Source organism: Jaculus jaculus, chromosome X, assembly GCF_020740685.1.
Source record: "Jaculus jaculus isolate mJacJac1 chromosome X, mJacJac1.mat.Y.cur, whole genome shotgun sequence".
Lineage (NCBI taxonomy): Eukaryota > Metazoa > Chordata > Mammalia > Rodentia > Dipodidae > Jaculus > Jaculus jaculus.
In genome coordinates this window covers 114,370,530-114,397,865 of record NC_059125.1, presented here as the reverse complement: position 1 = coordinate 114,397,865, position 27,336 = coordinate 114,370,530, and the positions used below count along the sequence as shown (strand labels likewise).

At 43.2% G+C, this 27,336-nt stretch overlaps 1 protein-coding gene across 1 annotated transcript in view; it reads right to left on the bottom strand.

Moving 5' to 3' along the window:
* Slc25a43 (solute carrier family 25 member 43) overlaps nt 1-27,336 on the bottom strand; it is a 56,683-nt gene that overhangs the window by 12,584 nt on the left and 16,763 nt on the right. Inside the window, exon 3 of the mRNA XM_004672611.2 lies at nt 25,566-25,738. Within this exon, the coding sequence (XP_004672668.1) occupies nt 25,566-25,738 (173 nt within the window). The remainder of the gene's footprint in view (nt 1-25,565; nt 25,739-27,336) is intronic.

Below are 27,336 nucleotides of genomic sequence, written 5' to 3'. Positions count from 1 at the left end.
AGTCAACAAATAACACAGCAAAATATCACTAATTCCAAGTCATGAATATATGTAGGGGAAAACTTGAATTCTGGAATTTTGTAAAGATATTCCATTTCATTACATATGACTATGACAAGTTCATGAAGGGCATCTTGATAAAGAAACATTTCATGCCCTACTTTTGCTCATAGTTGAGGAGTTTTTAGAAGCCCAAGTAAAGCAGCAATGTTCTACATTAGCATTAGCATCATGCACATCTGGATTTGAACTCTTGTCTCTTTCCCTCACTATTAATTTCTCTCAGTAGCCCCAATTTCATTTCAAAAATGGGGCCATAATAGCTATTTCTTAGAGTTGCTGTGTAAGTCAAATGAGATACACGAAGAGTGACAGGAAGAGTTTATGGGCTCAGTGATATCAACTATTATTTATAGTAAATATAGATTTCAAAAGGCTCTGTAAGCAACTTTGGACTGGGGACATGGCTCAGCAGTTAAAGGTGCTTGCTTGGGGCTGGAGAGATGGATTAGCAGTTAAGGTGCTTGTGTGTGAAGCCTAAGGACCCACTTATGTCCCTCTGGGTCCCACGTAAGCCAGACTCACAAGCCAGACTCACAAGGTGACGCAAGCATACAAAGTTATACATGCGCACAAGATGTCTGGAGGCCCTGGTGTGCCAATTCTCTCTCTCTCAAAAAAAGGTACTTGCTTGAAAGCCTGCCAACCTGTGTTCAATCCTCCCCAGTACCCATTAACACCAGATGTAAACTGGCACATGCATCTATGATCCCAACACATCTAAAGCAATAAGAGGCAGAGCCAGAAGAATCCTGAAGCTCTTAGGCCAGCTACTATGGTACACACTGCAGCAAAACAACAATAAAGACTCTGTGTCAAAGAAAGTGAAGAGAATGGACTCCATGAGGTTGTTGTCAGACTTCCATATATACATCATGCATGCATGCACATACTTATACATACAAGTAAAACTAATAAAATAAAAAATATTAAAAGCAACTTCTTTTGGTAATGAGTTTAAATATCCCCACAATTATATGATTCATTAGTTTACTAAGCTCTGGGATATTCTCATTTTAGATTAGTTACATGCAAATTAATGAGGTTCCATAGTTCTGTTAATGATTCCTATCTTTCATTATTCATCTAATTTGAAGACTGTACTTTTTGTTGATTAAAAAATATAAAAATATATTTATTTATTTATTTATTTGATAAAGAAGGGAGAGGGGGGGGATAAAGGGTATACCAGGGTCTCCAGCCACGGCAAACGAACTCCAGACCCATGTGCCCCCTTGTGCATCTGGCTAACGTGGGTCCTGGAGAATTGAACATGGGTCCTTCTATACTTCCATTGCACTGGCTCGGCTTTTTGTTCTCCTCTCCTGATCATTTCCACATTGCTATCCTGGCTCTTAACTCCTTCAGCCATAGGTTATACACTATGTTACATCTCCACTCAGAACTGTCATGAACATCTCAAACATCTTATGTCCCAGTAAGAACTCTTTATTTTATTCCACCCCAATCTCAATCATTCTTTAGTTTTCTTCACCACCAGTGATCTACTTGTTTGGGCCAAAAATCTGAGCCACATACTAGTCTAGCTAAGTTCCAGGGACTCCAAACATATCCCAACTCTGTCTACTTTTCTTTCCACCATCTTTCTTTCATTCTAGCCAAACCACTATTTTCTTTTACCACTACTATTACCAATGCTTCTAGCCGGTTGACTTGTCCTTATTCCCCATAGAACTGCTAGACTGATTCATTCACCTTATGCCCTTGATCTTAATTCTGAAGTGGGTCCCATTTGCCCTCAGAATAAAGTATTACCTTCTTAATTATTTTTGACAATTTCACACACACACACACACACACACACACACACACGTATGTATCACATTCACTCTCATTACCTTCTCTTGTCTCCCTCTTATTCCCACCAAATCCCTTCTTTTTCCCAACTAATTTGCTCTCTATTTTTATATCTTTTTTTGTTTTTTGGTAATCCATTGAGTTAAAATACAGGTTGCTTGAATACCTAGGTATTTGCTCAAAAACCTGTGTAGTTATTTCTGTGAAAGCATTTTTAATATATGAGTTTAACTTTTTTTGTTTTGGCTGGAGATGGGACTCAGGGTCTTACACATGCTAGGCAAACACTCTACTACTAAGCTACATCTTCAGCCCTTGGTTCTTAGTATTTTTTAAACAGAGTCTTACTGTGTAGTCCAGACTAACCTTGAACTCATGATCCTCCTATCTCAGCCTCCTGAATAGCTGGAATTATAGGTATGTGATACCATTTCTAGGGAGATTAACATTTAAATCAGATTTCAAATAAAACAAGCAACCCTTCATAATGTGGGTGATCCTTACCAAGTCGGTTGAAGTTCTTAAAAGAAAAATAACCAAGATTCTGGGATCAAAGTAATTCTGCCATTGGACTGGTGTTTGGAGTTGGATTTCAGCATCAAGTCTTCCCTTAGTCTGTAGCCTGCCAGTCCAACTGGTAGATTGCAGGGTGCTTTCTTTTTATTTCAGGGTAGGGTCTTACTCTAGCCCAGACTGACCTGGAACTCACTATGTAGTCTCAGGGTGGCCTCAAACTCACGGTGATCCTCCTACCTTTGCTTCCCAAGTGCTGGGATTAAAGGCGTGCACCCAGTTTTTTTTTTTCTTCTTTCTTTTTTTAAGGCAGGGTCTCACACTAGCCCAGAAATTCTATAGATTTCTATATGCCAGTCCTGATAATCATGTGGACATACCCCTTAAAATCAATCCCTCCTCACACACCCCATACCCTATAGGTTTTATCTCTCTGAAGAACCTTGCCTACACTATTTTCCCATCTCAACATATCCACATCACACTTTCCCCAGACATCTTCAAACACTGTGAATACCTTTTCCCTGATGGGATAGATACTTGTCATCCAGGCCTGTATCAAATGCCATCTCATTCTGATGTTATTACTGATTTTGCATGCTGCCTTGCTCACTCCCTTCTTTTTCTTCTTCTTTTTTTTTTTCTTTTTGTTTTTTCAAGGTAGGGTCTCGCTCTAGCCCAGGCTGACCTGGAATTCACTATGGAGTCAAAGGGTGGCCTCGAACTCACGGCTATCCTCCTACCTCTGCCTCCCAAGTGCTGGGATTTAAGACATGCGCCACCATGTCCGACTCCCTTCTTTTCTTAATTTAATCTCTTTCTCTTTTAAAAAATATTTTTGGGGATGGAAAGATTGCTTAGTCGTTAAGGTGCTTGCCTAAAAAAATCTAAGGACCCAGGTTTGATTCCTCAGGACCCACATAAGCCAGATGCACAAGGTGGCACGTGTGTCTGAGTTCATTTGCAGTGGCTAGATACCTTGGTGTGCCCATTCTTTCTATCTGCTTCTTCCTCTCTCACTCTTTCTTTCTCTTCCTCTCTCTCAAATAAATAAATAAATAAACAAATATTTTTATTTATTTATTTACAAACAGAGAGATAGGAGAAACAGACAGAGAGAACTAGCATGCCAGGGCCCCAAGCTGCTGCAAACTCCAGATGCATGTGCCACTTTGTGCATCTGGCTTTATGTGAGTACTGGGGAATCCAACTTGGATTATTAGGCTTTGCAGGCAAGCACCTTAGCCACTGAGCAATCTCTCTAGCCCACCTCTTGTTTTTTTAAAAATTATTTATTTATTTATTTACAAGGAGTGAGAGAGAGAGCGAGAGAGAGAGAGAGAGAGAGAGAGAGAAAGACTGACTGACTATAGGTGTGCTAGGGCCTTTAGTCACTGCAAACAAACTCCAGATGCATGCAACACTTTGTGCATTTGGCTTTATGTGGTTACTGGGGAATTTCACCTAGACCATCAGGCATTGCAGTAAGTTCCTTAATTGCTGAGCCATCTCTCCATCTTTTTTTTTTTTTTTTTTGAGGTAGGGTATGGCTCTAGACCAAGTTGACATGGAATTCACTATGTCTTCTCAGGCTGCCTTTGAACTCACAGCAATCCTCCTACCTCTGCCACCCAAGTGCTGTGATTAAAGGCATGTGCCACCATACCTGGCAAAGAGAGACAGAGAGAATGGACACAGTGTGCCAGGGCCTCCAGCCCCTACAAGTGAACTCCATATGCATGTGTCACCTTGTGCATTCTGGCTTTACATGGGTACCGAGGAATAAAACTCTGGTCATTAGTCTTTGCAGGCAAGCACTTTAATGCTGAGCCATCTCTCCAGACCATCTTTTAATTGTCTTTTTTTTTTTTGCTTGGTTTTTTGAGGTAGGGTCTCACTCTAGCCCAGGCTGACCTGAAATTCACTATAGAGTCTCAGGATGGCCTCAAACTTACAGTGATCCTCCTACCTCTGCCTCCTGAGTGCTGGGATTAAAGGTGTGCACCACCATGCCCAGCTTGAATGTCTTTTATTGTAAATTTTGAACATACACAGGAGTGTCAAAGCTAATAAAATAAGCACAAAATTCCAGAATCTAGCTTTATCAATTACCATGGCCACTTTTTCATCTCTAATCTATAAGATATCATTTCAATTCATCTCTAAATATTTAATTGTGTATCTCTGAAACATAATGATTTTGTGTGGGAATGTATACATATACATGCAAAGATCTATATACTCACACTTAAAATTTTATAATTCCTTAATGTCATCGTATATTCAGCCCATGTTCACATTTCTTCAATTATCATACTCTATTTTTCCCTTCCTCTCTCTCTTTTCCTTGCAGTGCTAGGGATGGAATCCAGGGCCTTTAACATGCTATGCAAATGCTTTTCCACTGACCTATACTCCTAGCCTCTGATAGTTGTATTCTGCCTTCTGTGCTTGAATTACTTTTCTCTTCCTGTCTTGTGAGCCCTTGGTCTAGGCCTCTGCTGTGGTACATTATACCCTGTGTGAGTTAACTGTCCAGCAGACTTATGAGAGCAGGCACAGGAGCTTCCTGCCAGCCTGGCTCTTTAGTGTCTCACACCTGCATCCTACAGCCCAGGCACTCATTAACTGTCAGGTAATTCCCCCTCAATATCATTGTCACTGACAGTTTTTCCCAACCACAGCAGTTTACTTTAAGCCCCGTTTACACCTCTGAGACCTAAGTAAGCCACATGGATGGCCATGAAATAAAGAAATGGCCAGTGCTGAGTGTGGGCTGGATATCAGGCATTATACTACCTTATCTGTACTACCCCATTCAATCCTTAACAAAGCTTCATAAGAAGGGGAGTACCCTTCAGCTCTATCTTGTCGATGGCAAAATGGAGGGTGGGAAAGGATACACACCAGTCTAAGTCATAGAACAAGAGAGAAAACAACACCCAGAACCTGAGTGTGTTTGCCTTAGAGCCACACTCTGTCCTGCAGACCCCATGATCTGGTGTTCTGAATGAAGAAGAATCTGAGCTCTTTGCAAGCCTATTACCATACACCATCAGTGGATATGGCCGCCCCAGCCCTGAGTCCATAATTAGCTTTTCATGTGAAGCCTGGAGCTTGCATTGTGTGGTATGAGTAAGTGCTTGTACAAGTGTCACTCAACAGGTGTCCAGAACACAAAGGCAAGAATGTATTGATAGTTGTCCCCAAAGGACAAAGGGAAAATTAAACTAAATACCTGTGATTCTCAACTCTTAGCCACACATTAGAAGCTTGCTTTTATTTATTTATAATTAATTCTTGTTGGTGTCTATTCAGTGTACATCGGTCTCATAAAAATAATTTCTTTCATATATACTATGTACTTTGACCATATTCATCCACCATCCCTTCATGTTTCTCCCCTTTCTTCTTTGCTTCTAATTTCTTCCATTCCTCCCTTCCTCTTCCCCCCGTTCCTCTCTTTTTTCCTTCAGTCTCCTTTTTACTTTCTGAATCATATATGTATGTATGTATGTATGTATGTATGTATGTATGTATGTATATATGTAGCTTTTTGTATCTATATAAAATCTAGGCTCTGCATCAGGGAAGCTTTTAAAAACTGGGGTTGGGGAAATGGCTTAGCAGTTAAAGTCACTTGCTTGCAAGTCTGCTAACCTGAGTTTGATCCTCCTCAGTACCTATGTAAAGCCAGATACAAAGTGGTAAACATTTTGTATTTGTAATCCCAAAATCCTAATGCTTTTAAGGCAATGGGAGACAGATCCAGGGGAATCGGAAAGCTCATCAGCAACTGCAGAAAAAACAAGGAGGGGGGTGTCTCTGTCTCAAAGGAAGGTGGAAAAAGGGGAGATAGATCCTGAGTGTGTTCTCTGACCTCCACATTGGCACCATGTTATGCACACACTCATACACATATACATATATACAAATAAGTATTTTTTTTTATTTTGTTGAGGTAGGGTCTTGCTCTACCCCAGGTTGACCTGTAATTCACAGTGAAGTCTCAGTCTGGCCTTGGTATCATGGCAATTCTCCTACTTCTGCCTCCCGAGTGCTGGGATTAAATGCATGTACCAGCATACCCAGCACTTACATTTTTTTAAAATCAGTGATTGGGATCCTTCTCTAGACTTTGCTATTCAAATGACCTAGTGTGAGGCCTGGACATTAGCATTTTCCCAAGCTACCCAGAGGATTCTGACTTGCAGCCAGAATTGACAGCTGCTAGCATAGGCCTTCTGCAGCTCAGGGCTCAACCCTTAGCACTGACAGAGCTTGAGGAAGCACTGGCCCTGAAGCTAAATGGCTTTCGGTGACTCACCAGCTCTATGCCCTTCAGAAAATGCCTTGATCTATCTGAGCACCAGGTTGCTTTTCCTGTAAAATGGAGCAATAATGATACCTACCTTACAGGATTGATGTCCATAGTAAGTAATTAACATAGAGAAAGTGTTTAGAGCTGTTTTGATGCACAGCAAGCACTAAATAGTAACCACTATTATTAAGGTCATCACTATGATTGTCTAAACTTGGAAAAGAGACAAATATGCAGAAGACCAAACCAACTTGCTAGACTGGAACTTGATACTGCCATTTGACCAAACTCTGTATTACTGTCAAAGGGAAAGAGAATGTGGCTGGCTGCTTATCTCAAGGGCTTGAACATAAGTCCCTTTACACAAATCAGGCTGTCCAGGCACAAACTGTCCAGGCTTATAAAATGTTACTCTCTCTGTTTCAGATCTCCAGCTCTCAGGAGTAGCACACTGGATTCTCCAGCATGACATCACCTGACCAAGTCCGGGAGCCAGATCTGGTTCTGCCACTTTCCACCTAGGCCAACTTGTTTACTTCTTTGAACCTTAGTTTCCTCATTTGTCTAATAAGGACATTGAAACTAAATGGTTTTGAAGACCCTTTCTATCTTACATAATCCTTACTCCTGGCCCAACTCCATGCTCCTTCCTGTCTAGGACTTCTCACCTGTCATTTCCTCTGTCTTGCTAAGTTTGTTTTATTGATCAAAATAAATAACACTTCCCCAGGGAAGTCTCAGATCCCCAGACTAAGCCTGTCAAACACTGTCAAACACTTTTGGCCACCCTGTCTCCCTTCATGGCACTCAACAGTTTGCAATAATCTGTTGTACAATTATTTATTTCTTGTGTCCTCCCCTCAACCTCCTTCCCACTGTAATTATACACAGCACAGGGCCAGTGACCACATCTGTCTTGTCCATGTTTCTTTCCTCAAAGCCTACCAACACACCTTGCATCCAGTAGGTGCTACTGTATATTCAACTAGAGAAGGAACAAATGTAGAGAAGATGAAAATGAAGAGCAAATACTTCAAAGCTAAGCATCTGAATGTTTCTGTGATAAAGTTAAGAGGCCTTCTAACACAGCTAGCATTTATGGCTATACATTCTTTCCACAAGTACCGAAATTGTGAAATGATAGATGTCACATGGATATTTGCTATAACATTGCTAGTAATAGCAAAAGATTGGAAATAGTCTACATACCCACCAGTAGGGGACAAAAGAAATAGAACATCATGCCTTGGAATACTGTGTCACAATTAAAAACATGTGTGGCAGCTCCATGTGGATGGATATGGTGTCATCTCCAAGACATCATTTTAGTGAAAAAGACAGGGTACAAAAAGAATATGTGTAGTATACTGTTGATTACCCCAAAACAGAAAGAACACAAGTATGCACATTTATGCAAACTTTTGCATAGACCATTTTTGGAAAGACATAGGCAAGAGAACAGTAACCACAGTGTTGCCTCTGAGGAGAATTGGATGGGTTATGGACAAAGGGTGGGGAGACTTAGTCATTTTTGTTGTTTTCATTTTTAAAATATTTGTATTTATTTGAGAGACAGGAAGAGAGGGAGGGAGAGAGACAGAATAAGAGTGCTAGGGCTTCTTGCCACTGCAAATGAACTCCAGATGCACAGGTCACTTCATGCATCTGGCTTTATGGGAGTACTAGGGAATAGAACCCAGGTCATCAGGTTTGGCAAGCAATTGCCCTTAACCACTGAGCAATCCCTCTAGCCCAAGACTTAGTTTTCAATGTATGTTAATGGAACCTTTTAGATTTTTTTATTGTTTGCATTACTACCTACTGAGAAGATAATCTATTTTGTTGTGAAGTTTTAAGATGGAGAGACAATGAGGTAGTTGCACATATTTTGGGGTGGAGATGCTGAGGCTAGAGTATCACTTGAAACCAAGAGTTCAAGATTAGTCTGGACAACATAGAGGAAGAGGGCAAGAAGTTAAACAATGAGTAGGGACAAGACAATCTGTCAGTGCAGCCAACAGGAGCTCAGAACCTTTCAACATGTCACTTGGAAATGACCTATTTCTTCTGGAGATGTGTAGGACTGAAGCTGAAGGAAAAGCTGGCCAATTCCCAAACCATCTGAGACATATTTGTATGGAAGGCAATTGAGTAGGAGACTTGACTCTTTTGGCAAATACCCAAGAATCAAACAACAAGCCAATCATATTGCAGTAAAAGGACCTTTCTGTCCTGTGAACCACATAAGCCATGTCACTTTTAGCACAGAGAGGCTCCAAATACCTGTCCTACAGCGGGAAAGCCCTTGCTGTGCAGTGCTCTGCAGTGAGGGTGTTCTACAAATGAGCATGGGCAGCTGGCCCACAGCAGAGTGCCTTCTAGCCCCATCAGGGTGACTGCTTCCCATTTCAGCAAAAGACCAGGGGGAGACAAACTGGTTCAAAAGCTTGCCATCACTCACTGTGGGAGAAGTGAGCAAAGGACAGCAGGTTAGTATTGCGTTTGGGCAGAGAGAACAGCAACACTAAGTGCCAGTGTGGCTGAGGGTAGGGAAGCCGAGAGCATAGCTGGGCCAGAAGGAGGAAGCAACTGAGATGCAAGTGAGTAGGATGTGGGGGTGTACTATACACAGGCTGGGGTGTCCCAGCCGGGGAAGCGGCGGGGGGGCGGAGCAACTTCATTTCCAAACTTGCTGGAAGTGAGCCAAGGGGCCAGCAAACTCCACTATCCATATTTTCCTGACAGCAGGGACCTCACAGATGCCTGCTGGCCTTTCCTGTATGGCAGTGGGTATTTTCTGCAACCTTTCTTTCCTTTTCCTTCCCCCACTTCACCTGCTCATTGGGAGGATGGAGATGGGGGAAAGACTTATCTTAGCGGTTGTTAGTGTTTAGCCAGAGCCCACAGAAGCCCCAAAAGCTTACACAAGGTGGGTGTTTTGACTTTGAAACCATTTAAAGCAGTGGTGACCAACTTTATTTTTTTAAAAATGTTTCTACTAAGCCAGGTATGGTGGCGCATGCCTTTAATCCCAGCACTGGGGAGGCAGATGTAGGAGGATCGCTGTGAGTTGGAGGCCACCCTGACACTATGTAGTCAATTCCAGGTCAGCCTGGACTAGAGTGAGACCCTGCCTCAAAAAAACAAAGTGTTTACTTATTTATTTAAGAGAGAGACAGAGAGAAAGAGGGGGAGAGATAGAATGGATTACCAGGGACTCCTGCCATTGCAAGTGAACTGCAGACACATTCACCACTTTGTGCATGTGGCATTACATGGTTACTGAGGAATTGAACCCGGGCCATCAGGCTTTGCAAGCAAGCACTTTTCACAGCTGAGCCATTCTCTCTAGCCAGTGACCAATTTTTATGTGTCAACTTTGATAGTGACATTTTGATCAAGGGTAAGAATATAGGATGGGTGAGGGAAAATGGGAAGATGAGTTTTCAGCAGGCTGGGGATAGACAGATATATGCAGGATGGTGCATTGTATCGTCTCAGTAAATACCTTATTTTTTCCTATACTGGGGATAAAAACCAGGGTACTGTACATGCCAGGGCAACTCCCGCTAAACTATACATCCAGTCTTTTTATTTATTTATTTTTACATTTTGATACAGGGTCTCACTAAGTTACTTGGACTGGTCTTGAACACACTTTGCAGTTCAGGCAGTTCTTGAACTTGCAGTGCTCCTGCTGCAGCCTGTTCAAGCCCGCACCACCAGACCTGGCCAGTTAAACCAACCCAACAAAGAAATAATGAACGGCCTTGCCATCCCTGCTTGTCATTAGCTGTCAAAATGGAGGGTCTGCTAAGGTTTTTTTAAAAGTATTTTTTGTTCATTTTTTATTTATTTGAGAGTGACAGACACAGAGAGAAAGACAGATAGAGGGAGAGAGAGAGAATAGGCACGCTAGGGCTTCCAGCCTCTGCAAACGAACTCCAGACGCGTGCGCCCCCTTGTGCATCTGCCTAACATGGGACCTGGGGAACCGAGCCTCGAACCGGGGTCCTTAGGCTTCACAGGCAAGCGCTTAACCGCTAAGCCATCTCTCCAGCCCTCTGCTAAGGTTTTGTGATCCCAGCTCATTTGTACATTGATAGTAGTCACAGGAAACATAGAAACACACATGGGCTGGCTTTATGTAGTGCTGGCCAGTCCTTCCATGCTATGCATAGATTCTGGAGAGGTGCTCCAAACACAATGAAAACAGAATTGTTTAAGTTCCTAGCTTAGATGTGCAATAACTTAATTCACTCTTTTCTACAGGTATGGGGTGGTTCTGTACAACATCTATATAGCATGAGGCACAGTTCTCTGCCTCATACTGTACAGATGAGGCAGATGAGGCCCAGAAAGATCCCATGGTTTACCCAATTTCACACACAGGAGACTGAGCCAAAACCCAACATGTAATCCACTGCACTAATCTTCTCATTAAAAGCTCAAGGGGAATGCAGACAGGAACATAAGTAGTTGACATCTGTATAGGAAAACTCACTGAGAAATGATGCTTCATATCCAAAATTTGCTGGAAATGAACAAAGGGGTCAGCAAATTAGTTTCCATTAACTTCCTGACAGCTGGTTTTCTGAAAGCTTTCTTTCCTTTTCCTTCTTTTCACCTGCTCTTTCGGAGGATGGGGATGGGGGAAGCTCCTATCTTAGCTTCAGTCAGTGTTTAGGCAGCGCTCAAAGAAGCTTACACAGGGTGGCTGTTTGACTCTCAGCTAGCTCAAGGTCAGGCAAAAATACCAGAGTAAATAGAGTTCAGTTCAGTGAAATTGGGGTAGTGCCTCCTTAATCCCTCCTTTCCTGCCCTCTTGGGACAGTCTAGCTTTCACTATCAATGATCATCATCCTTATAGTGTTTAGGGCACCATATACTTTTTGAAAGAACAAATGGGGGGCAGTTTTATTTTCCCTTCACTTTAATAATGCTCCTTGCCTAAGGGATGCCAAGACATCCACCTGGATTTGCAAAGAACAGTTTTCTTCTGACCACCAAGGAAAATGTTGCTCAATTAGGCAGAAGTGAGTCCTCAAAGGGATCAGACCCCAAAGACGACAGCAAGGAATGGGGACTGCCCCAAAAGTAAGGGCTCATTTGCCCTCACTACCCTGCACACAGTAGTGTTTGTTCATCCAGAAAAAACAGCTCTGTGCTTACTAAGAATAGATGCTGTGCCAGCCAGGGCAGGCTGAAGCGCACATAACCATGAAACCCAGTTAGCTTCTAGGAGGGGCTATGACAGCAATTTATTTTCCCTCCTGGGGTCTTGCTTCTGCTTTCCCCTGGGGTCTGAGAGCCAGTGGGGCTTTCTTAAACCCAATCCTTTTAAGCAGCCGTGGTCAGCGTGTGGCTGGCTAAAGGGTTGTGGCTGCTGAATGATCTATGGCTTCAGTTCAGTGGTCCTGCTCACATTCTGCCAGCTTCAAGTCAAAGCTGCCAATAGGGTCTCCCGTTTCCACACTGCCGATTACAGCATGCCCCAGGACAACCCAGTTTTCCTAAGATATCTTTTTCTCACATCCCTCTAACTGAGTTAACCATTCTCTAACCAAAACCTGGCTTGTTATGGCCTGAACATTTTCATCTCCTCCAAATTCCTTGTTGAAATCCTGACCCCCATGTGATGTAGGTTATTAAGGTCATGAGGTCAGAACCCTCAGAAATGAGATTAGTGCCCTCATGACCAAGGCTCTAGGGAGTTTTCTTGCCCTTTCCACCATGCGAGGACACAGCAGGATGGTGCCATCTATGAATGAGAAAGCAGTCACACACTGGATGTCAAATCTGTCTCATCTCAGACTTCCCAGCCTCCAGAACTGTGAGAAATCTGCTTCTGTGGTTCATAAGACCTAGCGTGTAGTATGGTTTAGTAGCACCCTGCATGGATTAAGACGAAGATCTTGCCTGTCAGTTTCTGAGCTTGCACGCTTTTATTTTCTCAACTTTTACACTAATGCCAAAATTAAATAATTACTTAGCATCTAGGGAGAGCCTGAGGAAGGAGAAAGCCAAGTTCAAGTCCTACTTATATCTCATACTAGCTGCATGACTCCTGGGCAAGCAGTTTACCCAATCTGTGCCCTGTCTCCTTATCCATAAAATGATAATACTTCTTTTGCAGGGTTGATAAAAAGGATTAAGAAATTGCCTTGTACATGTTAGCTGACCAATAGTTATATCATTTGTTTTCTTTTTTTACAATTTTTGTTTATTTTTAAGTTTTTATTATTTATTTGAGAGCGACAGAGAGAAAGAGGCAGAGAGAGAGAGAGAGAGAGAGAGAGAGAGAGAGAGAGAGAGAGAGAGAGAGAGAGAGAGGGAGGGGGGGCGTGCCAGGGCCTACAGCCACTGCAAACGAACTCCAGATGCGTGTGCCCCCTTGTGCATCTGGTTAATGTGGATCCTGGGGAATCAAGACTCGAACCGGGGTCCTTCGGTTTCACAAGCAAGCACTTAACCGCTAAGCCATCTCTCCAGCCCTAGTTTTGTTTTGTTTTTTTTAAACTCAGGGGAAGCTTTCCTGTCATCATATTCCATGCTTGTCCCAGAAAGAGTCTTTCCACCAAAGAGCACAGATTTATATATAGATCTGTCACATTTATGAAAGCAACCAACTTAATATCAATTTGATGGTGCTGTGATTTGTCAAGCAGCTCCAGGCCCCATGCCGTAACATGACAGGAGGCTGGAATGCAGAGAGAGTTTAAATAAAAATGGTTTGAAGATTTCCCCTCTTTTCTTGTTTGGTTGAGACAGAGTCTCACTAAAGTGCCCATACTGGCCTTGAACTCATTCTGTAGCCCAGGCAGGCTTTAAACTTGTGATCTTTCTGCCTTGGCCTTCCTAGTAGCTGGGATTACAGGTCTGTGCCACCAGGCTTGGCTCTTTTCTGTCCTGTTAGTACATTTTCTGATCTTGACAAGTTAATAGCTGTTGGCTCTGGACTGCATAGAACCTGATTGCTAGGTCAGGACACTGCATTCTCAGAGTGACGCACATGGTAGTGTCAGAGAGGTGACAAGAAAGTTTCCCTGGGGCAGTAGGGTGGGAAAAGGACCTTCTTGGGTGTTTTTACCTTTAGCTTTAATAGGGACTTGGGGCTCTCACAGTGGAAGCTAAGGTTTACTTCTGTGTGATCTCCTAAGCTTGTCTTGAACCACATTCATTTTTTTTTTTTTTTTTTGGTTTTTCGAGGCAGGGTCTCACTCTGGCTCAGGCTGACCTGGAATTCACTATGTAGTCTCAGGGTGGCCTCGAACTCACGGCGATCCTCCTACCTCTGCCTCCCGAGTGCTGGGATTAAAGGCGTGCACCACCACGCCCGGCTTCCACATTCATTTTTTAACAAGTATCAAGTATCTGCTATATGAGCCTGCATGTTGTGGGGATATACAAATGTGTAACATACACTTCCCATAGTCAAAGAGGCAAAGATCTTACATTTTAGTGCAAAAGACACAAAGGTTTGAGCCAGGTGTGGTGGCACATGCCTTTAATTCCAGCACAAGGGATGCTGAGGTATGAGGATCACCGAGAGTTTCAGAATGGCCTGGGGCTCCAGAGTGAGTTCCAGATCAGCAAAGGGCTAGAGCGAGACCCTGTGTTTAAAAAAAAAAACAAACAAACATGTGAATAGGGCTGGAGAGATGGTTTAGTAGTTAAGCGCTTGCCTGTGAAGCCTAAGGCCCCGGTTCAAGGCTCTACTTCCCAGGACCCACGTTAGCCAGATGCACAAGGAGGCGCATGCATCTGGAGTTCATTTCCAGTGGCTGGAGGCCCTGGTGTGCCCATTCTCTCTCCCTCTCTCTCTCTCTCTCTCTGTCGCTCTCAAATAAATAAATAAACAAAAAAATAAACTTTCTAAAAAAACATGTGAATCTACAAAAGACACAAAGGTTTACAATATGAGGAAGCATGGACATGGACCATGCTAGAGACTAAAATGCTTGAGACTAAAAGTGTTTCAGATTTGATAATTTTCTTTTTCTTTTCCTTCTTTCTCCCCTCACCCCCAAGGTAGGGTCTCATTCTAGTCAGGCTGACCTGGGAACTCACTCTGTAGCTCCAGGCTGGCCTCAAACTCATAGCAATTCTCCTACCTCAGCCTCCTGAGTGTTGGGATTCAAGGCATACACCACCATGCCTGGCTTTAATTTCCTTTTTTAAAAAATATTTTATTTGTGTGTGTGTATAGTGTATGTTCATGTGTGTGCAAAACACACCTGTGTGGAGGCCAGAGTAGAACGCTGGGTGTCCTCTGTCACTGTTCTTTGTTTCTTTCAGAGAGTCTCCCACTGAACCGGTTGCAGTTTTTCAGTCAGACTGGTTGACCAGCAAGCCCAAGCTCTTCTGTTTCTGTTCACCTCAGCACTAGCATTACAGATGTGTGTCCACACCCAGCTTTTTATGTGAGTGCTGGGGATCAAATTCAGATCCTCATGCTTGTATGGCAAGTGCTCTTACCCTCTGAGCCATCTCCTTAGGCAAAGAATTTGGATATTTGCATATGCATAATGATAAATCTTGGGGTGGGATTCATTTTTTTTTTTTCTGATGTAGGGTCTCACTCTAATACAGGCTGACCAGGTACTCATTCAATAGTCCTAGGCTGGCCTCGAATTCATAGTGATCCTTCTATTCAGCCTCTTGAGTGCTGGGATTAAAGGCATGTGCCACCACACCTGGCTGGGACTCAAATTTAATTGTGAAATTCACTTGTTTCATATATATCTTATTTATATAGCATGCAGGTAATTTTCGGTATTTTTCACTGCAGCTGTTTATATGAGGTTAGGTGTGGAATTTTCCATGGGTGGTGTCATGCTGATGTTCAAATAGTTTCTGACTTTAGAACATTCTGGATTCCAGATTTCCAGAGTAGGAATGCTCAAACCTGTTGCAAAAGTTAGCTAAGGACATTGGGCAGCGAGAGATGACTGCTTAGGAAGTGAGGGGGAAAAAAAATAAAAAAAAAAAAACATCGAGGTGCCTTTGACAGCAGAGCAGTGGCACTGCTGAAAGAAGGTGACACGTGAAGAGAAATACTATGGAGAGGAAATTGGCAGGGCTAGAGGGCACACGGATAGGTTAACATCGTTAGTTAGGAGAAGATACTCACCCACCAAGCTCTAAGAAAACAACTACTGTGCCCACAGGCACGGGGCAAAGGTGGGACAGAGAGGGCATGCTACTCTAGAATCCCCTTCCCGGTGGTCTGGTGTACCCCCACTGTGCTTCTCTAAGGGCCCAGCATCTATCTGCCTTTACCCATCACTAGAAGAGAGCTGCCTCAGGGGTGGGGAAAGGCAGCTTATGAATCAGACAAAAACAACAGATCCTGCTACTGCAACAAACTTGGTTGGAGGTGGGGGTGGGACGAGGCAGAGGTAGCTGCAGGAACAAAGGCCTGTTGACTGGAATATAAAATACACTGGGTCTTCTGGGATTGGGGGAGGGGGGACTAAGAAGATCTCTTTTGGAACTGGACTCCTGCATAGAGCAGACCTCAGAAAGGGGCATGTTTTGTTTTGCCTAGTCAGTACATAATTTTTATTTGCAACCCTGAAAAGTAGGGGGATTTTTACACCACAATTTGGATTTAGGGCTCCCTTGAAAACAAGGTTTACATTTCTAAATGAGAACCATCCACTGGAGATCGGGAGCTTGCAGCTTGCCGCAGCCTCCACTGGCTCATTTTACTCCTTTCTGTGATGCATATTTAAATGCTAATCACATTTCATGAGCACAGACAAGTTTAGCTCACCAGAATGCTTTCAAAAGGCACTGGCTCAGAATGCATTTGAGGGCTTATTGTTTAAGGGCTGAGCGCATGTGCGGGGGGGGGGGGGGGGTTGCTGGTGGGGAGGAAGAGCAAAGTTGGTAAGGGAAACATGCTAGGCCAAGGGCTCAGCCTTTCTTTTCTAAAGACAATAAAGAAGGACCAACACAGAAAAATTTGTCTAGCAGAAGCCCATGGGCTGGGCTGGTGGGGACTGAAATGAGTGCTGACTCCAGAGACAAGCCGCCTGGGCTTATATCCCAGCTTCATTACTGGAGGGTGATTTGCAGGCTACAGAGCCTTTCAGTAACTCAGTTTTCTTGTGTATAGAATAGGGTTAATAATAACAGGGTCCGCTTTGTAAGGTTGTTATAAAGATTGAATAACACACTGCATTTAGAGCACTTGGCACAGTGCCTGTTTTATGCCCCTGTTCGGTGCACATGATCACTTTCAGAATTAGTCCTGGAGAACAATTAGAGGATTATTGTAATAGCATTGTGTGACCTGATAAGGTCCTATATTGGGGCACAGGCAGTAACAAAAAGAACCGATAAGGGAGAGTGAGGGATGCAGAAACAACTGGGCTTCAGGGTTACTGGGTGAGGGGAAGGCAAAGAGTGAAACCTAACTTCTGCATGCCCAGCCTGGGTGTCTGGGGCAATGATGGCTCTGGAATGGACAACTCTGGGAAGAGAGTTTTAGGAGAAGGGTCACTTTGACATATATTAAATTGGAGGTTGGGAGAGTGAAGATGTGATGGGAAAATGGCACTGTCTAGCAGTCTGTGAGAAATGTGGAGCCTAGGGTTCAGGAGGAAGGTTGAGGCTGAAGATACAGAATGGAGCATTAAGAAGTTATGAGGGCTGGAGAGATGGCTTAGCGGTTAATCGCTTGCCTGTGAAGCCTAAGGACCCCGGTTCGAGGCTCGGTTCCCCAGGTCCCACGTTAGCCAGATGCACAAGGGGGCGCACGCGTCTGGAGTTCGTTTGCAGAGGCTGGAAGCCCTGGCGCGCCCATTCTCTCTCTCTCCCTCTCTCTGTCCTTCTCTCTGTGTCTGTCGCTCTCAAATAAATAAATAAAAATTTAAAAAAAAAAAGAAGTTATGAGCAGCTGAATGAAGTAACTGTGTCCAGCTCAGAAAAGGTAGCTCAAAGTGGTGACCATCGTGGTCAGGCTGGAATCTTTTTGAGCAGAACAGGGCCTCTGTTTATTCACCAACCATGTGTGTTCTGCTCAGTCAGCTGTGCCACTTGGATACCACCTTTGTCCTTCATCTTATGTGCTTTCAGTTCAAGTGCTGACCTGGCCCAATCCTGCTTACCTTGTGAGCTGTAGTAAGGTCAAAGTCCACTGGAGTATAAAGCAACAGGCTGACACTTGAGTTTATATTTGATGAAATGGAGATACCTAACATGGGCAACAGGGGAGGGTATCAGGTAGAGTTGGGGAGGGACACACGGACCTGGTGCCCCAGAAGGCCTAACCAGGCTCCACACCTTCCATGGTCTCACCTGTCACCCAGTTTTCCAGGTTAGTGTTCCCCTCTTTCCTCCACATGCACCTGTCCACAGAACCATTTTGTCATTTTCCTGGCCCTTATTATGGGCACACAGTTTAATCTGTCAACATCACCACCCTCATCCTACTGGTTTTCTCAATACACTAAGTACTGCCTCTATCTTCCAGCCCTGGATCTTGGTCAAGGATGGGAGATAGAGGCATAATGGTCAGGATTTACCTGAAAAAGTGTGGGCTAAAATGTATGGAGAGTGCTGCTGGGGTTCGTGAAAGTACACCAAATAGAATCACTTCGTTCCATTGTGCCCAGGGCTGTCCTCTCCCCTTGCCTTCCTGCCAGTAATGTTCTCTGAAAACATGCACATGCATAATTTGTTTACCTCTCCATCCTCTAGTATGACAGCCAGCAGCCAAGCAAGGGGGGGAAAAAGAATAAAATGAGTGTAAGCCTGGTGAAGGAAAGGCTCAGGTGGTTAAACAAGACTTCTGATTATTGTTATTAATGTTCAAAAGAGCCCCAACCTGATGTAGCATTAAACGGACAGATTGTATGTATGTATATGTGTCTGGATAAAAGCCTATTAGGCGCTGGAGGCACCCAGACAAAGGCGCCAGTCAGTGTGGGGGCTAAGAAAAATGCCCCTTCCAGTTGGTTATCTACCAGACACCTGGTGTTGATTTGCTTCATGCCGGGCAGTGCCACGGGGAAAGCCAATGGAATGTAAATGTTACCATTAACTGTGTTCAGGTCACAGCAGCTTGGAGGCTCTGTACAGGTCCCTCGTGACAAATGCAGTTGGCAAACCCTGCCTGTTTCAGTGAGGGCAGATGGTTCTTCAACCTCCCTCACCTTGGTGAATTTGGATTGGGTGCTTTGCAGAAAAACAACAACAACAACAACAACAACAACAACAACAACAACAACAATAACAACAACTTGAGTGTTCCTCTGTTGCCTCTAGGCACCTTTTCTTCCAAACTGAAGATGGATTTTGAGGTGAGTTGTGAAGTTGCTATCAGCACAGAGATCACTGAGTTGCTGCCTTAGATACTCTCCTATGGCTCAGATACTCGGCATTTACTGCAGCGACACCTAATGTTCAGAGAAGGTAATGCTATGTTTGCATTCAAAGCTGCCTGTGACTCTTGGGTGCTTCCTCTCTCCTTCCCTCCCTCCCTTCTCTCTCTCTCTTTCTCTTTCTCTCTCTCTTTCCTTTCTTCCTTCCTTTCTCTCTTTCATTCTTTCTTATTTCTCTCTCTCTCTCTCCCTTCCTTCCTCCCCCTCCCTTTCTTTCTTTTTTAAAAATTGTAGTATGGACAAAGTGTCATTATGTTTATTAACCCACAAAAAGTAAAACTTTGAATGAAAACCATAATAATTCATTTTCTGTGTCTTTGTGGACATTTGTTATTCATAATTAGATACTATTCTTTTTTATTCTTTTAAATATTTTATTTTTGTTTATTTGACAGAGAAAGAGGGAGAGAGAGAGAGAGAGAGAGAGGGAGGGAGGGAGGGAGGGAGGGAGGGAGGGAGGGAGAGAATGGGCGTGCCAGGGCCTCTAGCCACTGTAAATAAACTCCAGACGCATGCGCCCCCTTGTGCATCTGGCTAACGTGGGTCCTGGGGAATCCAACGAGGGCCCTTTGGCTTTGCAGGCAAACGACTTAACCACTAAGGCATCCCTCCAGCCTGCTATTCTTATTTATTTATTTTTTGGTTTTTAGCTCAGGCTGACCTGGAATTCACGAAGTAGTCTCAGGGTGGCCTTGAACTCATGGCAATCCTCCTACCTCTGCCTCCTGAGTGCTGGGATTAAAGGTGTGTGCCAGCACACCAGGCTTTAGATGCTATTCTTTAAAAAAAAATATTTATTTATTTATTGAAGAAAGAGAGAGAGGCTGATAGAAAAAATGGGCACGTCAGGGCTCCAGCCACTGCAAACTAACTCCAGATACATGTGCCACCTTGCACATCTGGCTTACGTGGGTCCTGGGGAATAAAACCTGGGTCCTTAGGCTTCACAGGTAAGCACCTTGACAGCTAAGCCATCTCTCCAGCCCTAGGTGCTATTCCTACTTTGTGAGAGCCACACAATTTCCTTGCTGGAATATATATATTTGGTTTTACAACCATCATGACTTTGCATTTATTAGGATGCAGTTTATTTTTGTATTTGTTTTTATTTATTTATTTATTTTTGGTTTTTGGAGGTAGAGTCTCACTCGAGCTCAGGCTGATCCAGAATTCACTTTGTAGTCTCAGGGTGGCCTCGAACTTACGATGATCCTCCTATCTTTACCTCCCCTGACATTAAAGGCATGCACCACTACGCCCAGCTTGTATTTGTTTTTAGATAAGGTCTCATGTACCCTAGGCTGGCTTCAAACTCACTATGTAGCTGAAGATAACCTTGAACTCTTGATCTTCTTGCTAAATCTACTTCCTAAATGCTGCCATTACAGTTGTGCACTAGCATGCCTGGTCTGAAATTTGTAACTTGCAGCTCTATGTGTGTGCTATTCAGAAGATTCCCATGTAAGAGAAAATATGACCAAGATTGTTCTCAAATTCTGATTCCTAGTGTATTACTTTGCCTGACAGATTGTTATAGTAAGGATATATTCTAGTGTACAGTGTAGTGTTGGCTGTGTTCTACTATAGTAGCTCATTGTTTTAGCTCTCAGGAAGAGAAAGAAAAACTAAAGATTTATGGAAGAAAACTGAAATCCCTCAGCCCTATATCCAGAGGTCACAGAATTTCATCAGTAAGCCTTTGTTATGATTAAACCTAACCCCATCTCGAGGCACTGGTTCTAGACAGGCACATTGGGGCAGGAAGCTGAGCTCACCAAACTTTGCATAAGGTAAGATAAATCATAAGAGGTAGAGGTAGAAGAATGTGCTAGAAAGATGCCCTGACAGTGAGAGAAATTCATACAGCTAAGGTGTGTGTATGTGTGTGTGTGTGTGTAGGCAGGTGTGTTACTGCTGAGCTACATTCCCAACCCAAGAGCTAAGATTTTAATATAGGAATTAGTTAACTCTTATAGCATTGTCATGCTTCCTACCTCACTTATCTAAAGCTTATTTTTTATTTGTACATGTGTGTATGTATGTATGTATGCATACATGTATGTATATGGCTGCTGCAAACAAATGTCAGATGCTTGTGCCACTTTTTGTATCCAGCTTGTGTGTAATGAGGAATTGAACCTGGGCTGGCAGGCTTTGCAAGCAAGTGCCTTTAACTGCTGATCCATCTCCCCAGCCTTCTTTCATATCACTATGAGTGTAGCTCAGTGGTAGAACACTTGCCTAGAATGCAGAAGGCCCTGGGTTCTATCCCCAGCACAGAACAAAGATATATTTTCTAGAAAGAATCTAAATACTGTATGATGAAAACCCTTTCTACAGGGAAAACAACTTTTTCAGGGCTGAAACATATAAAATTTCCATTTGAATAGTCAACAAGGTTGGATAGTGACAATTATAATAGGGTTCAACCTACAAAAAGAGAATGAAACAAAGGATAAATATGCATACTATACTGAAAAGATGAAATATTTTACACAACTCATTGCAAGTTTGTATTTTAGTGTGATTCCATTTCTATGTACAGATCACTGTAAAGTTTATCAGGAAGGACAAATGATTAAGAATGACCAAGGAAACATTGCAGAGAGAGATGAAGTTATAGGATATTATAAAGCTATGGTGTGGTAGTTTGATTCAGGTGTCCCCCATAAAACTTAGATGTTCTGAATGCTAGGTTCCCAGTTGATGGAGATTTAGGAATTAACACCTCCTGGAGGGAGTGTGTTGTTGGAGTCGGACTTAAGGGTGTTATAGCCAGTTTCCCCTTGCCAGTGTTTGACACACTCTCCTGTTACTATGGTCCACCTTATATTGGCCAGGGAGTGATGTCCACCCTCTGCTCATGCCATCGTTTTCCCTGCCATCGTGGAGCGTCCCCTTGAGCCTGGAAGCCAAAATAAAACTCATTTATTCCCACAAGCTGCAAACCTGACTGCAACATACGGCAGTCAAAATAGTGTGATCCTGGCAAAACAGTTTGAAGAACAACAGAATAGAATATTGCAATATACAGATGTAGACAATAGATACCCTAAAAAAACACATTTAATATGTGCTGAAAGTCACACCCCAATGTAACAGGAAAAGGAAAGCAAAAGTTGTGCTAAAACAATTTGTACACTATTAAATTTTAAGCGTATCAAAATGTTAAGTATAAAATGTAACAAAATATTTAAGGAATATATAATTGAATAACCATAGGATTGTTGGCTGGGGATGATCAGTGGTAGAGGCCTTGCCTAGCATGTGTTAGGCTCTGGGTTGTATCTCTAGCACTTCCAAGAGAACAAGGAAGATAGGAAAGAGGAAGGAAGAAGGGAAAAAAGGAAGGAGGGAAGAAAGGAGGAAAGGAAGATTGGTTATGGAGGAAGACCTTTAAAACAGAAAACAAGGTTGGAAATACAAATAATAGTAAAATTATATAGTTTTATAAAATTTAAAAATGTATTCAATAAAAAAATTCATAATCAGAACTGGGTATGGTGGTACATGCTTGTAATCCCAGCACTCTGGAAGTCTGAGGCAGGAAAACTGCTATGAGTTTGATGTTGGCCTGGGCTTACTCAGTGAGTACTAGGCCAGCCTGGGTTATACTGTGAGAAAGGGAAAGAAAGAAAGAAATCCACATACACAGCATTAAGGCAAGCAGGCTGGGGAGAAATATGTGCGATGTGTGATGAAGGGTTAATACCTTTAATATGCAAAGACTTCTTACTAATCAATAGAAAAACCTGGGTATTTTAGGAAAATAGACAAAAGGTATATAAAAATTATAAAGTGCCAACTGAAAAACATGCAATCGATTATATTTTTTTTGAGGCAGGGTCTCATTCTAGCCAAGGCTGATGTGAAACACTCTGTAGCCCAGACTGGTCTCAAACTTACAGTGATCCTCCTACTCAGCTTCCTGAGGGCTGGGATTAAAGGCCTATATGACCAGGCATTGCATGAATTAAAATGAAAATAATATAGTTCCATTTTAAGCTATTAGATTCACAATGATTTAAAAATGGTATCAATGAGCATCAGGTGCAATGAGAACCAGTGCAAATATAAGCTTACAAATTTCAGGAGTGCAAATTTTATTAAGAGCCAGGTACAGTGGTTCACACTTGAAATTCCAGCACTCTGGATGCTGAGGCAGGAGAAGCTCAAGTTAAAGGCCCGTTTGTGGGCTACATGGGAAATTCAAGGCCAGCTTTGACAACTTACAGGTATCCAGTCACAGATTCAAAAACAAAATGTTGCCAGGCATGGTGGTGCACACCTGTAATCCCATGACTTGGGAGGCAGAGGTAAGAGAATTGCTGTGAGTTCGAGTCCTGAGACTACATAGTGAATTCCAGGTCAACCTAGGCTAGAATGAGACCCTACCTTAAAAAAAGAAAAAAAAGTTAAGGGCTAGGAATGAAGCTCAGTAGTAGAATATATCGGTCATATAAGAAAGGCAAGGGGTAGGGAGATAGCTCAGTCCATAAAGTGCTTGCCTTGCAAGCATAAGGACTTGATTTTGACCCTTAGTACCCATATAAAAATGGTAAGCATGGCTATGCTCACCTGTAATCCCAGCACTGGGAAGGTGAAAATAAAAGGATCCCTGAAGCTCACTGGCCAGCCAATCTAGTCTCACTGGTGAGCTCCAGGCCAGTGAGAGATGCTGTCTCAATAAAAAGGTGGAGGGCTGGAGAGATGGCTTAGTGGTTAAGGTGCTTGCCTGAAAAGCCTAAGAACTCATATGTGAATCTTCAGGTCCCACAGAGCCAGATGCACAGTGACACAAGCACACAATGTCACACATGGGCCACTAGGGGCACACACATCTGGAGTTCATCTGCAGCAGCTGAAGGCCCTGGCACAATCATTTTTTTTTTCTCTCTCTCTGTCTCAAAAAATAATTTTAGGGCTGGAGAGGTGGCTTAGCGGTTAAGCGCTTGCCTGTGAAGACTAAGGGCCCCGGTTCGAGGCTCGGTTCCCCAGGTCCCACGTTAGCCAGATGCACAAGGGGGTGCACGCGTCTGGAGTTCGTTTGCAGTGGCTGGAAGCCCTGGCGCACCCATTCTCTCTCTCTCCCTCCATCTGTCTTTCTCTCTATGTCTGTCGCTCTCAAATAAATAAATAAAAAAATGAACAAAAAAATAATTTTAAAAATCCAGCAGATAAAAAACGGTGAAATGGCCGGGCATGGTGGTGCTGGACAGGCATAGTTGCGCACGCCTTTAATCCCAGCACTTGGGAGGCAGAGGTAGGAGGATCACCATAAGTTTGAGGCCACCATGAGACTACATAGTGAAGTCCAGGTCAGCCTGGTCTAGAGTGAGACCCTACCTCGAAAAAACAAAACAAAACAAAAAAGGTGAAAAGGTGGATGATACCCCAGGTTGTTCTCTGCCCTGGACATGCACACACACACACACACACACACACACACACACACACACACACACAGAAAGAAGTGGTGGGGCTAGAGAGATGGATGAGTGGTTAAAAGACACTTGCTTTCAAAGACTGAAGGCTTGGGTCTGATTCCCCAGTACCCACGTCAAGCCAGATTCACAAGCTGGCACATGTGTCTGGAGTTTGTTTGCAGTGACACTAGGTCCTGGTGTGCCCATTGTCATTCTGTCTTTCCCGTTCTTTCTCTTTTTCTCTCTGATAAATAAATAAATAAATATATATATATATATAGAAAAGAGGCAAGGGAAGCAGGCAATTTTATAGAAGTGAGCAGTGTTAATGGAAGATGTAACACCTCACTCCTGCTTGGATTCTGAACTGTTCTCATCATACATAGGTGGCTATAATCCCCGAATGTTATTTCAACTGGTCTGGGTTTTCTTTGACCAAAATTGGATTATTTTAGGCTTCAGCACCTCTACTTGCCTCTATGATCTGTAGAGAAAATGTTTCCCCAGGTAAAAATTAGGAAAGTACATGGCCAGTACCATGAAGATACCACCCACTTGAAATGTAGCTCCTCACTGAAGGAGTTGGGGACCCTTGTTGGCTATGGTTTCTGGCTTATTTTAGCCCTACAGCCTCGGTTTCACTGAGATAAAGGAGAGTAACAAGCAAGAGTGTCATGTCACTCTTGTCATAAAGGCAGCAAGAAGGCTGTGAGTAATGTGGACTGTACTCTCCAGTGTCCTCCTTGTTGGTGTTGTACCATAAGTGATGTATCAAAGGAGACAGGAGAGAACAGGGGAACCCAGCTGGAAGCTTCTTAAAAGATGGCTTCTTAAAAAGATGCATTGGCTTGGACTTAAGCCAAGTAGCTGTGAGCTTAGCAGCAGAAATGCCGAGACTGAGCCTGCACAGTATTTGCACAAGCTGTCCAGAGCTCTGTGGAAACCTGACATCAGTGTGTGGGGGTGGTAAATGTCCTTTGCTATTAGTTATTTGCTCACAACCAATTCAAGTCCTACCCCCACCTCACTCCTCACCTGCATCTTTCTCTTCACAGTGTCAAAGGGAAAGGAGAGGGTCTGGCTTACTGCAGCAGTCACACAGACATTGGCAAAGTTCTGCAGGGGAGAGAAGCGGTCTCGGGGTCCATTCCACATTTTCTCCAGGTTCATGTACACCAGAAGGGAGCCAGCAGAGAATGGGAGAGCACCTGTGAACCAAAGGCAGGGAAAGATTGCTGTTTGGGGAAAGCACTGGCTGCAGTACAGGAATGCCTGTGGGGAATGGGCAAGGGAATGGGCCAGACCTAGGCTGATTAAGACCACTCCAACCCAAGGAGCAAGAGGGCATTTTCCCACAGGAGCATAGCACTATACTGTGATAGAGGTTATGTCATTGGCCAAAAGGCATCAAATTTATCTTCAAAGGTTGGTGACCAGGTGAGGTGGTGCATGCCTTTAATCCCACCACTTGGGAGGCACAAGTAGGAAGATTGCTGTGAGTTCAAGGCCAGCTTAAAGTTACAGTGTGAGTTCGGGGTCATCCTGGGCTAGAGTAAGACCCCACCTCAAAACAAAACAAAACAAAACAGTTTGTGTACTCACTTTACTGGATATAAATTATATATTAAAAGACCCATAAGACATATTGAAAGCTGGGTGTGGTAGTTCATGCCTGTAATCCCAGCACTTTGGAGGTGAAGAAAACCTTAAATACTGAACTCACATTCAAGATACTCGTATGGAAGGAATTAGAGGTGAAGTGCACTAATATTCACAACTTATGTTGAAATCATCAATTAAAAAATGGACTGATGAATGGAAGTGTTAATTGGAACATCAAGATCCTGGTATGTGGATTGGAGAGATAGCTTAGTGGTTAAGCGCTTGCCTGTGAAGCCTAAGGACCCATGTTTGATTCTCCAGATCCCATGTCAGCCAAATGCACAAAGGTGAGGCAAGCGCAAGGTCGCACATGCCCACTAGGTGTCACAAGTGTCTGGAGTTCGATTTCAGTGGCTGAAGCCTTAGCAGGCCAATTCTCTCTCCAATAAAACAAAAAGAAAATGTCATGGTATGTGGGTGTTTATAATTCTTTGAACTTTTCTGTGTGTTTGGAATACAAAAAAATAAGACACTGGGGAAGTATCAACCCATAAAAGAAGTTACTTGGCTAAAAGGAACTGGTCTGCAGTAAAGAATGAAGCATTGTGACACCTGACCTTGCTTCAGTTATATCAGGGCCCAGTGAGCACCACAAACTGTGTGGTATCCTCGCCTTCCTAGGAACTAAGATGGCAAGTAAATAATGCGGTAGGTAGCATGCTCATAAGCTTCCAGAAACTTGTGAAGTCATTTTCAGTTTACAGATGAACTAAATTTCTCCCTCTAACTGAGACAGCGGAGATAGGGCTAGGAATGTAGTCCAGTGAAATAGCATTTGCCTAGCATGTGTGAGGCCTTGGGTTCTAGCCCCAGCACTGAAAAAAAATGGGAGAGGTACACAAATTGGGCTGCTTATCTTTAGTCAAATATTTATTTAGTAAACACATATTTAATTCATTTAAAAAAATATTTGCAAGCAGAGAGCAGCAGAGAAAAGAGAGATAGGCAGGGAGATGGAGGGAGGGAAGGAGGGACAGAGAGAGAGAGAATGAATGGGTGTGTCAGGGTCTCATGCCACTGTAAACCAACACCTGATGCATGTGCCACTTCATGCATATGACTTTATGTGGACACTGGGGAATTGAACCCAGGTCGTTAGGCTTTGCAGGCAAGTGTCTTAACCTCTGAGCCATCTCTCTAGCCC